Source organism: Salvelinus alpinus, chromosome 7, assembly GCF_045679555.1.
Source record: "Salvelinus alpinus chromosome 7, SLU_Salpinus.1, whole genome shotgun sequence".
Taxonomy (NCBI): domain Eukaryota; kingdom Metazoa; phylum Chordata; class Actinopteri; order Salmoniformes; family Salmonidae; genus Salvelinus; species Salvelinus alpinus.
The window spans coordinates 65,891,886-65,906,216 of NC_092092.1; the positions used below are offsets into that span (position 1 = coordinate 65,891,886).

At 43.1% G+C, this 14,331-nt stretch overlaps 1 protein-coding gene across 1 annotated transcript in view; it reads right to left on the minus strand.

Annotated features, from left to right (window-relative positions):
- The window catches only part of LOC139581496 (X-linked interleukin-1 receptor accessory protein-like 2), a 431,652-nt gene that overhangs the window by 11,273 nt on the left and 406,048 nt on the right, over positions 1 to 14,331 (minus strand). Inside the window, exons 9-10 of the mRNA XM_071411312.1 lie at positions 9,036 to 9,176; positions 8,370 to 8,546 (exon numbers count right to left, since the gene is read on the minus strand). Coding sequence (XP_071267413.1) covers positions 8,370 to 8,546; positions 9,036 to 9,176 — 318 coding nt within the window. The remainder of the gene's footprint in view (positions 1 to 8,369; positions 8,547 to 9,035; positions 9,177 to 14,331) is intronic.

Here is a 14,331-nt window from a genome sequence, read left to right on the forward strand (position 1 = left end):
GAAGCTTCTGTTAGGCTAATTGACATAAGTTGAGTCAATTGGAGGTGTACCTGTGGATGTATTTCAAGGCCTACCTTCAAACTCAGTGCCTCTGCTTGACATCATGGGAAAATCAAAAGAAATCAGCCAATACCTCAGAAAAAAATGTGTAGACCTCCACAAGTCTGGTTCTTCCTTGGGAGCAATTTTCAAATGCCTGAAGGTACAACGTTCATCTGTACAAACAATAGTACGCGAGTATAAACACCATGGGACCATGCAGCCGCCATACCGCTCAGGAAGGAGACGGGTTCTGTCTCCTAGAGATGAACGCACTTTGGTGCGAAAAGTGCAAATCAATCCCAGAACAACAGCAAAGGACCTTGTGAAGATGCTGGAGGAAACAGGTAGAAAAGTATCTATATCCACAGTAAAACGAGTCCTATATCCACATAACCTGAAAGGCCGCTCAGCAAGGAAGAAGCCACTGCTCCAAAACTGCCATAAAAAGCCAGACTACGGTTTGCAACTGCACATGGGGATAAAGATCATACTTTTTGGAGAAATGTCCTCTGGTCTGATGAAAGAAAAAGATAACTATTTGGCCATAATGACCATCGTTATGTTTGGAGGAAAAAGGGGGAGGCTTGCAAGCCGAAGAACACCATCCCAACCGTGAAGCACGGGGGTGGCAGCATCATGTTCTGGGGGTGCTTTGATGCAAGAGGGACTGGTGCACTTCACAAAATAGATGGCATCATGAGGCAAGAAAATTATGTGGATATATTAAAGCAACATCTCAAGACATCAGTCAGGAAGTTAAAGCTTGGTCGCAAATGCGTCTTCGAAATGGACAATGACCCCAAGCATACTTCCAAAGTTGTGGCAAAATGGCTTAAGGACAACAAAGTCATAGAGAAAAGAGAATTTGTGGGCAGAAATGAAAAAGCGTGTGTGAATAAGGAGATCTGCAAACCTGACTCAGTTACACCAGCTCTGTCAGGAGGAATGGGCCAAAAATCACCCAACTTATTGTGGGAAGCTTGTGGAAGGCTACCCGAAACGTTTGACCCAAGTTCAACAATTTAAAGGCAATGCTACCAAATACTAATTGAGTGTATGTAAACTTCTGCCCCACTGGGAATGTGATGAAAGAAATAAAATCTGAAATAAATTATTCTCTCTACTATTATTCTGACAAGCAAAGGCTAGCTTTTTCAAACAGAAATGTGCACCCTATAGCTCTAACTCCAAAAAGTTTTGGGATACTGTCAAGTCCATGGAGAACAAGAGCACCTCCTCCCAGCTGCCCACTGCACTGAGGCTAGGCGACGCGGTCACCACCGATGCTTTCCTCCTGGCTACCCCAACCCCGGCCAACAGCTCTGCACCCCTCGCAGCTACTTGCCCGAGCCTCCCCAGCTTCTCCTTCACCCAAATCCAAATCGCAGATGTTCTGAAAGAGCTGCAAAACCTGGACCTGTACAAATCAGCTGGGATAGACAATCTGGACCCTCTCTTTCTAAAATTATCCGCCGCTATTTTTGCAACCCCTATTACCAGTCTGTTCAACCTCTCTTTCGTTTCGTCGAAGATCACTAAAGATTGGAAAGCTCTTCAAAGGGGGTGACACTCTAGACCCAATCTGTTACAGACCTATATCCATCCTGCCCTGCCTTTCTAAAGTCTTTGAAAACCAAGTTAATAACAGATCACTGACCATTTCGAATCCCACCGTACCTTCTCCGCTGTGCAATCCGGTTTCTGAGCTGGTCACGGGTGCACCTCAGCCACGCTCAAGGTACTAAACGATAACATAACTGCCATCGATAAAAGACAGTACTGTGCAGCTGTCTTCATAGACCTGGCCAAGGCTTTCGACTCTGTCAATCACCGTATTCTTATCGGCAGACTCAATAGCCTTGGTTTCTCAAATGACTGCCTCGCCTGGTTCACCAACTACTTCACAGACAGAGTTCAGTGTGTCAAATCGGAGTGCCTGTTGTCCGGACCTCTGGCAGTCTCTATGGGGGTACCACAGGGTTCAATTCTCGGGCCGACTCTTTCTCTGTATATATCAACGATGTCGCTCTTGCTGCGGGTGATTCCCTGATCCACCTCTACGCAGACGACACCATTCTGTATACATCTGGCCCTTCTTTGGACACTGTGTTAACTAACCTCCAAACGAGCTACAATGCCATACAACACTCCTTCTGTGGCCTCCAACTGCTCTTAAACGCTAGTTAAACCAAATGGATGCTTTTCAACCGTTCGCTGCCCGCACCCGCCCGCCCGACTAGCATCACTACTCTGGACGGTTCTGACCTAGAATACGTGGACAACTACAAATACCTAGGTGTCTGGCTAGACTGTAAACTCTCCTTCCAGACTCATATCAAACATCTCCAATCCAAAATCAAATCTAGAATCGGCTTTCTATTTCGCAACAAAGACTCCTTCACTCACGCCGCAAACTTACCCTAGTAAAACTGACTATCCTACCGATCCTCGACTTCGGCGATGTCATCTACAAAATAGCTTCCAATACTCTACTCAGCAAATTGGATGCAGTCTATCACAGTGCCATCCGTTTTGTTACCAAAGCGCCTTATACCACCAATCACTGCGACCTGTATGCTCTAGCCGGCTGGCCCTCGCTACATATTCGTTGCCAGCCCCACTGGCTCCAGGTCATCTATAAGTCTATGCTAGGTAAAGCTCCGCCTTATCTCAGCTTACTGGTCACGATAACAACACCCACCAGTAGCACGCGCTCCAGCAGGTATAACTCACTGGTCATCCCCAAAGCCAACACCGCCTTTGGCCGCCTTTCCTTCCAGTTCTCTGCTGCCAGTGACTGGAACGAATTGCAAAAATTGCTGAAGCTGGAGACTTACATTTCCCTCACTAACTTTAAACATCAGCTATCTGAGCAGCTAACCGATCGCTGCAGCTGTACATAGTTCATCTGTAAATAGCCCACCCAATCTACCTACCTCATCCCCATATTGTTTTTATTTACTTTGCTGCTCTTTTGTACACCAGTATCACTACGTACACACCATCATCTGCTCATCGTCATCTGCTCATTTATCACTCCAGTGTTAATCTGTGTCACGCCCTGACCATAGTTTGCTTTGTATGTTTTATGTTTTGTTTTGTCAGGGTGTGATCTGAGTGGGCATTCTATGTTGTATGTCTGGTTTGTCTATTTATATGTGTTTGGCCTGATATGGTTCTCAATCAGAGACAGGTGTTTTGCGTTGTCTCTGATTGGGAACCATATTTAGGTAGCCTGTTTTGTATTGTGGGTTGTGGGTTATTGTCTATACAGTGGGGAGAACAAGTATTTGATACACTGCCGATATTGCAGGTTTTTCTACTTACAAAGCATGTAAAGGTCTGTAATTTTTATCATAGGTACACTTCAACTGTGAGAGACGGAATCTAAAACAAAAATCCAGAAAATCACATTGTATGCTTTTTAAGTAATTCATTTGCATTTTATTGCATGACATAAGTATTTGATCACCTACCAACCAGTAAGAATTCCGGCTCTCACAGACCTGTTAGTTTTTCTTTAAGAAGCCCTCTTGTTCTCCACTCATTACCTGTATTAACTGCACCTGTTTGAACTCGTTACCTATATAAAAGACACCTGTCCACACACTCAATCAAACAGACTCCAACCTCTCCACAATGGCCAAGACCAGAGAGCTGTGTAAGGACATCAGGGATAAAATTGTAGACCTGCACAAGGCTGGGATGGGCTACAGGACAATAGGCAAGCAGCCTGGTGAGAAGGCAACAACTGTTGGCGCAATTATTAGAAAATGGAAGAAGTTCAAGATGACGGTCAATCACCCTCGGTCTGGGGCTCCATGCAAGATCTCACCTCGTGGGGCATCAATGATCATGAGGAAGGTGAGGGATCAGCCCAGAACTACACGGCAGGACCTGGTCAATGACCTGAAGAGAGCTGGGACCACAGTCTCAAAGAAAACCATTAGTAACACACTACGCCGTCATGGATTAAAATCCTGCAGCGCACGCAAGGTCCCCCTGCTCAAGCCAGCGCATGTCCAGGCCCGTCTGAAGTTTGCCAATGACCATCTGGATGATCCAGAGGAGGAATGGGAGAAGGTCATGTGGTCTGATGAGACAAAAATAGAGCTTTTTGGTCTAAACTCCACTCGCCGTGTTTGGAGGAAGAAGAAGGATGAGTACAACCCCAAGAACACCATCCCAACCGTGAAGCACGGAGGCGGAAACATCCTTCTTTGGGGATGCTTTTCTGCAAAGGGGACAGGACGACTGCACCGTATTGAGGGGAGGATGGATGGGGCCATGTATCGCGAGATCTTGGCCAACAACCTCCTTCCCTCAGCAAGAGCATTGAAGATGGGTCGTGGCTGGGTCTTCCAGCATGACAACGACCCGAAACACACAGCCAGGGCAACTAAGGAGTGGCTCCGTAAGAAGCATCTCAAGGTCCTGGAGTGGCCTAGCCAGTCTCCAGACCTGAACCCAATAGAACATCTTTGGAGGGAGCTGAAAGTCCGTATTGCCAAGCGACAGCCCCGAAACCTGAAGGATCTGGAGAAGGTCTGTATGGAGGAGTGGGCCAAAATCACTGCTGCAGTGTATGCAAACCTGGTCAAGAACTACAGGAAACGCATGATCTCTGTAATTGCAAACAAAGGTTTCTGTACCAAATATTAAGTTCTGCTTTTCTGATGTATCAAATACTTATGTCATGCAATAAAATGCAAATTAATTATTTAAAAATCATACAATGTAATTTTCTGGATTTTTGTTTTAGATTCCGTCTCTCACAGTTGAAGTGTACCTATGATAAAAATTACAGACCTCTACATGCTTTGTAAGTAGGAAAACCTGCAAAATCGGCAGTGTATCAAATACTTGTTCTCCCCACTGTATGTTAGTTGCTTGTGTCTGCACTGTTTTATATATAGCGTCACGTTTGTTTGTTGTTTTGTAAGTTTGTCAAGTGTTTTTCGTTTCTTCTTTATTAAATAGAAGAATGTATTCGTATCGCGCTGCGCCTTGGTCCTCCTCTCTTCCACATTACGACGAACGTGACAATCTGCTAAATTGTAATTACTTTGCTACTATGGCCTATTTATTGCCATACCTCCTCATGCCATTTGCACACACTGTATATAGACTTTCTTTTTTTTATATTGTGTTATTGACTGTACGCTTGTTTATTCCATGTGTAACTCTGTGTTGTTGTTTCTGTCGCACTGTTTTGCTTTATCTTGGCCAGGTCGCAGTTGTAAATGAGAACTTGTTCTCAACTAGCTTACCTGGTTAAATAAAGTTGAAATAAAATAACATTCTTAAAATAAAGTGGTGATCCTAACTAACCTAAGACAGCTCATTTTTACTAGGATTAAATGTCAGGAATTGTGAAAAACTGAATTTAAATGTATTTGGTAAAGGTCTATGTACACTTCCGACTTCAAATGTAAATATCGGGGGTACATACTGTATTTACAGTGCCTTCAGAAAGTATTCACACCCTTGGACTTTTTCCACATTTTGTTGTGTTAAAGCCTGAATTTAAAATGGATTAAATTGAGACTTTGTGTCACAAAACACCCATAATGTCAGAGTGGAATTAAGTTTTTAGACATTTTTACAAATGAAATACAAATGAAAAGCTGAAATGTCTTGTGTCAATAAGTATTCAACACCTTTGTTATGGCAAGCCTAAATATGTTCAGGAGTAAAGATTTGTTTCACACATAAAAGTCACATAATAAGTTGCATGGACTTACTGTGTGCAATAATAGTGTGTAACATGATTTTTGAATGACTACCTCATCTCTGTACCCCACACATACAATTATCTTTAAGGTTCATCAGTTAAGCTGTGAATTTCAAATACAGATTCAACCACAAAGACCAGGGAGGTTTTCCAATGGCTCACAAAGAAGGGCACCTATTGGTAGATGGGTATAAAAGCAGACATTGAATATCCCTTTGAGCATGGTAAAGTTATTAATTACACTTTGGATGGTGCATCAATACACCCAGTCACGACAATGATCGAGGTGTCCTTCCAAGCTCAGTTATCGGAGAACAAAGAAACCGCTCAGGGATTTCGCCATGAGGCCAATGGTGACTTTAAAACAGTTCCAGAGTTTAATGGCTGTAATTAGGAGAAAACTGAGGATGGATCAACAACATTGTAGTTACTCCACAATACTAACCTAAATGACAGAGTGAAAAGAGGGAAGTCTGTACAGAATACAATTATTCCAAAACATGCATCCTGTTTGCAATAAGGGCCTGTTTGCAATAGGGCATCAGGCACAAAAAAATGTGGCAAAGAAATGTACCTTATGTCCTGAATACAAAGCGTTACGTTTGTAAAAATCCAACACAACACATCACTGAGTACCACTTTTCATAGCGTGGTGGTGGCTGCATCATGTAATGGTATGCTTGTCATCGGCAAGGACTAGGGAGTTTTTTATGCTTAAAAGAAAAAGAATAGAGCTAAGCACAGGTAAAATCCTAGAGGAAAACCTGGTTCAGTCTGCTTGTCTCCCAAATTCACATTTTAGCAGGGCAATAACCTAAAACACAAGGCCAAATATACACTGGAGTTGCTTACCAAGACGACATTGAATGTTCCTGAGTGGCGTAGTTACAGCTTTGAATCAGCTTGAAAATCTATGGCAAGACTTAAAAATGGTTGTCTAGTAATGATCAACAAGCAACTTGACAGAGCTTGAAGAATTATTATACATTCAGGTATGCAAAGCTCTTAGAGACTTTTAAATGTTTTTAAATGTTATTATTTAACCTTATTTGTCCAGGTTAGTCTCATTGAGTTAACATCAATTTTTCAAGAGAGACCTGGTCCAACCAAGACAGCAGCAGGGGGGAACAATGTTTGAGGCACTGTATGTACAGTATCAGGGGTGTCCAGACTCCAGACAGGAGGTGAATATGGGATTTTGGAGAATATATTAATGTTGTTGCCTATTTTGACTGCAATACAGAGGCTCTATGCTAATAGAGTTCAAATATGGTCAAAAAGATTAATATATTTACAATGTTTACATACATTATATTAATTGACATACAGATGTTTAATTAGTAATGACATAGGCATACACATTATGTTAACCTTGCCTTGGCAATGTCGGTGGATTTGATTTGAAATGCTCTTCCTTTCATCTCTTGCCAGTTCCTAACAAAATTAATGATGGAAGAGCAACAACACATTGCAATTTCACGGTCAATTTGCAGTGCATAAATAATACAATTTGTATGAGCGGGACTGAGCTGGAGAGCTTTTTATTTTTTCTCACGCATTTTTTTCATTTGCTGATGATTATGTAAATCAATTAATACAATTAAGTACCAGTGAAACTGTTACTCCCTCTCTCTCTCTCTCTCTTTCTCTCTGTCTCTCTCTCTCTCTCGCTCTCTCCCCCTCCACCCCCCTCTCTCTCTCTCCTCAATATTTTCTCTTTCTGAACAAATTAGGTGTTTAAACACATTGTCATTTGGTTATGTTGTCCTGATCTGTAAATGTGTTGGTATTAATCATGGCAGACTGCCTCTCAGTGAACTGAACACTTCTCTATAATTCATTACCTATGCAGCAATTTCCCAACTATCAATACACCCTACTGAGTCCCATGGTGTGCCTGTGAGTAAATAGAAGCATGGCTTGGACCAGCCTAAGCAGTTCGGGATTTATTTTGGATGCACTGCATGTTAAATTAGGCAAGGAATGGACATTAGTTTCTAAGTTATTTGGGGGGCAAGGAGGGAGCATAATGTATATATTTTTTGTATAGGGCAAAATGACATCCATGGAGGGATGTGTTTGTTTGGCCGATCTGTATGTGTCTGTTGGGGCTTGGTGAGTGTGTGTGTGTGTGTGTGTGTGAGAGAGAGAAAGAGTGTGTTAGCTTGCGTGCGTGCACCTTTGATTGTGTGTAAAGAGGAAAACCAAGGTGAATTGACATGTATCAAGCTTATGTAAAACTCTGGTAAAACACAACTGCAGTTGCTGAATTTAATTTCCTCTCTGCCTTTACCATACATGTAACTATTTGACACCACTCTCAAGTAAGATGCCAACACCAATAAACAATAGAGTAGCTGCCTGGAAGGCTTGTGGGAATCCAGCATTGACAGATATGCAGGCCCACAAAAACACACCACAACACACACCACCTCATATAGATTGGCTTTTCTTTCTCTGAATGTGAAGCAATGGCAAAAGGAAGACAGCCAGAGGAGATTCCTCTTGACAGTCAACTGAATTCTGGGCATCAGGGAGAAGCTCTACCATGAGGAACAGCGATGGGGGATGGATGAAGCGGGGGATCACTCACTGCTGTGACTGCTGGGGATGAGGTCCCGGTCGGGGATGAAGAGCTTGTATCCGTAGTGTTTCTCCAGAACATCTGGGAGGATCTCCAGAGCAAACTGCTCCTCTTCACTGGAGCCCCTGTCCATGGAATCCAGCTCAACTCTTGTGTAGGACAGATAGGCATCATACTCCTTGTTGTCTGTGGGTGAAGAGACCAAAGACAGAGAGACTGTTTTTTGTTATCAAATGAGAATTCAAGATGAATGTGAGTATGAAATGAAATAGTTGTTTAACAGCAAAAGTGTGTCTCTATTGTGACTGTAAGCAAGGGGCTCTATCCTAGAAGGTGACAACCATGTCATAAAATCGTGAAACTTAAATCCTAAAACAAAGCAGTGTGGATACAGACAACTATGGGATAAGTGTCAGAATGGGAATTTATTCTGAATTCAGCCTGTGTCACTAAAATAAGGGTCAGAGCACCGGCTGTAGTTCTTGTGAATTTCAAGCACATCATTTTCACTTGGGTGAATCCTTAATACGGTGAGAAAACGGCTTCTGTCACAGTCTCCGGGCCGCTGACATTTTTCCTACTCTGAGACTTACACTGGCTCTCAGGGGAGGGGTATAGGCCCAGAGCTGGCCTTGTAGGACACGCCCAGCCCAGCCCCAGGTGACAAACACTCACCGTCCTCTGTCTCGTCACCCCCAAAGTGCCTCCGGTAGCAGAGCATGATCTCCACGTTGTAGCACTTGTAGATGGCCGTGAAGAAGCCCAGTAGCAGCAGGATGGCTCCCAGTCCACCAGCCAGCTCTAGCCTGTACATGTCTGGTACAGGAGATAGATACATACAGAGAGAGTTATGAAGGACTGAGGAGAAACAGCTAAACAGCCACAACAATAACATTACCCACCACAATTCCTCTGTATCTTTCTACTAAAGAGTGTTTTCTTTGCACTGTCAACAGAAGCTTTCGTTCAGAGTTGTTGGGGCCCTTTAGGGTTTAGTAATTTCCCAGTGCTCTGTGAGGAACTATAATTTACATAAACATGGCATAAAGAGGGAGATATGGGAATGTGTTTTCACTGTATGCTTTCACACACATTATTGAACGTCTGTTTGTGTGTGTGTGTGTGTGTGTGTGTTTGTGTGTGCGTGTGTGTGTGTGTATGAAAGGGGCCTGGGGTTGCAAAACTAGCAATAATCCTTTATGTTGGCCCGCTGCCATTCACCAAATATGAGCCATCAATCTTAGCTGCAGTCACTCCAGATGATAGCAGCATAATTTCTCATCCTGCATCTGTCAGACATTACACTATCTGTCGGGCCACTCGTCACTGCCACACATCACTGTGTTACTTGGTCGGTTGGTGTGAGAACGCATTCATCTGTGAAATCATCATAAAACCTTTAGGAAGAGAACGATTATGGTTGGCATGCGTGTGTGGTCTATGGATTTCATATACAGTACATATGGTAACATTACCTATTTTGATCAACAAAATTATCAATGATCCTTGATCATTTTGTTGATCAAAATAGGTACTTTATTTAATTCGGCAAGTCAGTTAAGAAAAAAATCGTATTTTCAATGACAGCCTAGGAACAGTGGGTTAACTGCCTTGTTCAGCGGCAGAACGACAGATTTTTACCATGTCAGCTCGGGGATTCGATCTTGCAACCTTTCGGTTACTAGTCCAATGCTCTAACCACTTGGCTACCTGCCTCTCCTACATAGAGCTATGACTACATGGAACTCTATTCCACATCGATTCCAACATCTATTCCAACTCATGCAAGCAGTAAGAAAACTGATAAAAATACACCTTATGGAACAGCGGGGACTGTGAAGAGATACACACACAGGCACAGACACACGTATACACACACACAGTAACATATGCACTATGCACACATGAACACATGGATTTTATGTTGTAGATATGTGGTATTAGAGTAGTGGCCTGAGGGCATACACTTAATGTGTTGTGAAATCTGTTGTGAAATGTATCGTAATGTTTAAAAAAATTATATATAACTGCTTTAATGTTTTATAGAGAAACCTCAACTGAACTAAACTAGTGTCCAAACGAATAGTATAGTGATCCATTTTTCCTTCCTACTACTATATAAAAGCATTACTTAATATCCATGGCACTCATTTGCTGAACGATATTCTCAAAACTGGAGAATTAATTATTTATGGGCCCCCCCCCCCCCAACACCTCCCTGTCTGATCTGTGCTTCCCAACAAGCTATTCGTTAACATATTTCCCTCAATTTGAAGGGCTATCTAAATTATACAGTTCACTGTATGCCTCTAAGCCTAAAGTTAATAGGTTAAAATTATGCTGCTTCCTCATTAATGGATATATTTGCTTGAGGGGCCGAAAAAGGTTGTTTTCTTTGCGAAAAGAGACACTTAAGCCACAACTTGAGATGATGACTCAGCTCTTTGGGAGGTTAGGAGGGTATTTGGGATGAATCTTTCATGCGATATTGTAACGTCAAATGGGTACTGTAAGAATTGTCTTTGATTCCATTAGAATGCTTTTGCCCTTTGTGACCTACTACAATACTGTGTTGGTGCAAACAGATGTCGGATCTTAATTTGAGACGGTTTGCTACAGCAGGAAAATTATTATTATGTGGATTATAATTAATGGACATTTTTGTATGGGTTGTAAGGGAAAATCAAGTCTGAAATATCAAAGTGGAAATTACAAACTTTTAAACCTCAAATGCACTACAAGTTTTACATTTCCTGCTGCAACAAAGTTCTGCTGCAACAGGGTAATCAAATTAAGATCCTACACCTGTGCAAAGAAAAACAGATTAAAAAAACATGTACATTTCTCACGTGTTTTTCCATCGTCATTTTATTTCTATCCCCACAAGGGATATTTTTACACCCGCACATTTTTTAAATGTTATTTTCACCACCTCCAGCTACATCTGGCCTCCCATTCAGGGACCCACCAGGACCGACACTGCTTAGCTTCAGAGGCAAACCAGCTGTGGGTGCAGAGTGCTATGCTGCTGGAATGAATAATAACTTGCAACTGGAAAAAAAAGCAACGAAAGCATAGGGTAACAACCAAAGAGAGGGAAAATTCCAGGAAAGAAGGAAAAGTTGTATTAAAATGCATTATCATAAAACAGAAGAAAAAAATGTGGCATCCATTTATAATTATATTTTGCTCTCAATACTTCTGGGTTTGTCACGCCCTGACTTTAGTTATATTTGCTTTCTTTATTATTTGGTTAGGTCAGGGTGTGACAAGGGGTGGTTTGTTTAGTTTTTGTATAGTCTAGGGTTTTTTGGCTTGTCTAGGGTTTGTGTGGCAGAGTCAGGTTGGAGACCTGAGCCAACTCCCCGTGCTTACCATGGCGAGCATGGGACTGGTCAGGCCCCGTGCTATAGGGTGATGCTCACGGTGTCGAGGCGGGGCATTCACAGGCCGGTGTGCTCGGTGCCAGTGTCCCGCATTTGCCGGGTGGAAGCTGGCATCCAGCCAGAACGGGTGGGGCCAGCTCTGCGCTCGAGACCGCCGGTACGCCTCCACGGCCCAGTGTCTCGGCCAAGGACAAGGCCTCCTGCATGTCTCCCCAGCCTGGTGAGTCCGGTGCCTGCTCCCAGAGCCAGGCCTCCTGTGTGTCTCTCTATTCCAGTGATGATCCATGGCAAGAAGCCTCCAGTGATGATCCATGGCACAAAGCCTCCAGTGATGATCCATGGCACGAGGCCTGTCCGGAGCTGCCAGAGTCGCCCTCCTGTCCGGAGCTGCCAGAGTCGCCCTCCTGTCCGGAGCTGCCAGAGTCGCCCTCCTGTCCGGAGCTGCCAGAGTCGCCCTCCTGTCCGGAGCTGCCAGAGTCGCCCTCCTGTCCGGAGCTGCCAGAGTCGCCCTTCTGTCCGGAGCTGGCAGAGTCGCCCTCCTGTCCGGAGCTGCCAGAGCCGCCCTCCTGTCCGGGGCCCGCTGCGAGGGTCCCCAGACCGGGGTCGGCGGCGAGTTTTTATTTTATTTTTTAAGTGTCTTTCTATTAATAAATAGAAGAAAGGATTCTAATCACGCTGCGCCTTGGTCCACTCCTTTAAACGGCCGTGACAGGGGTTATGTTTTGCTTTCAATATCATTATTTTTATTTGCAATACTAAGAATTTTGTTCTAGACTTCAGAAGTGTTGTTAGATAAAATAATGGCACAAATGTAACTCGCAAGAGCATTGCATCATATTATAACGCTATTTACTCAATTACACTTACTCCCTGCCACAGATTCAATAAAATGCTGGGGGAAGGGGCTGGATAAATGCAACCACTGTCAAATCCATACTCTACGCTATGGATGCATCCATTAAATCAAAATAATAGTTTTAACCACGTTTTTAGGCTATACAGTGGTTGTTAACGTTTACTTTGTTTATAAACATTGGAGTAAAATGAGCTTACAGTGCATTCGGACAGTATTTAGACCTCTTCACTTTTTCCATATTTTGTTATGTTACAGCCTTATTCTAAAATGGATTAAATTGTTTTAATATCATATAAACATTAATATCATATTAATATCATATTAAATATTACATATTTTAATATTACAAAAGTATTCAGACCCTCTACTCAGTACTTTGTTTAAGCACCTTTGCCAGCGACTACAGACTAGTCGTCTTGGGTGTGACGCTACAAGATTGGCACACCTGTATTTGAGGAGTTTCTCCCTTTCTTCTCTGCAGATCATCTCAAGCTCTGTCAGGTTGGATGGGGAGCTTCTCTGCGCAGCTATTTTCAGGTCTCTCCAGAGATGTTTGATTGGGTTCAAGTTCGGGCTCTGACTGGGCCACTCAAGGACATTCAGAGACTTGTCCCGAAGCCACTACTGCGTTGTCTTGGCTGTGTTCTTAGGGTCGTTGTCCTGTTGGAAGGTGAACCTTCACCCCAATCTGAGGTCCTGAGCCCTCTGGAGCAGGTGTTCATCAAGGATCTCTCTGTACTTTGCTCCGTTCATATTTCCCTCGATACTGACTAGTCTCCCAGTCCCTGCCGCTGAAAAACATCCCCACAGCATGATGCTGCCACCACCATGCTTCACTGTAGGGATGGTGCCAGGTTTCCTCCAGACGTGTAGCTTGGCATTCAGGCCAAAGAGTTCAATCATGGTTTCATCAGACCAGAGAATCTTGTTTATCATAGTCTGAGAGTCTTTTAGGTGCCTTTTGGCAAACTCCAAGCGGGGTATCATGCCTTTTACTGAGGTGTGGCTTTCGTCTGGCCACTCTACCATAAAGGCCTGATTGGTGGAGTGCTGCAGAGATGGTTGTCCTTCTGGAAGGTTCTCCCATCTACACAGAGGAACGTTGGAGCCCTGTCAGAGTGGCCCTCAGGTTCTTGGTCCCCTCCCTGACCAAGGCCCTTCACCCCTGATTGCTCAGTTTGGCCAGATCTAGGAAGAGTCTTGGTGGTTCCAAGCTTCGTCCATTTAAGAATGATGGAGGCCACTGTGTTCTTTTTTTATATTTTTTATAATATGTTTATTATTTTCCAATAAAAAATTAATTAAAAAAGACAGCGATACAAACATTGACATTCTTTGTACTGTTGAATGGGATAGCCAATTTAGAGGACAAAACAAAACTTAACTCACACATACACAAAATAAAACTAAATCCTATTAGGTGGTACAGTCGTGGCCAAAAGTTTTGAGAATGACACGAATATTAATTTCCACAAAGTTTGCTGCTTCAGTGTCTTTAGATATTTTTCAGATGTTACTATGGAATACTGAATTATAATTACAAGCATTTGATAAGTGTCAAAGGCTTTTATTGACAATTACATAAAGTTGATGCAGAGTCAATATTTTCAGTGTTGACCCTTCTTTTCAAGACCTCTGCAATCTGCCCTGGCATGCTGTCAATTAACTTCTGGGCCACATCCTGACTGATGGCAGCCCATTGTTGCATAATCAATGCTTGGAGTTTGTG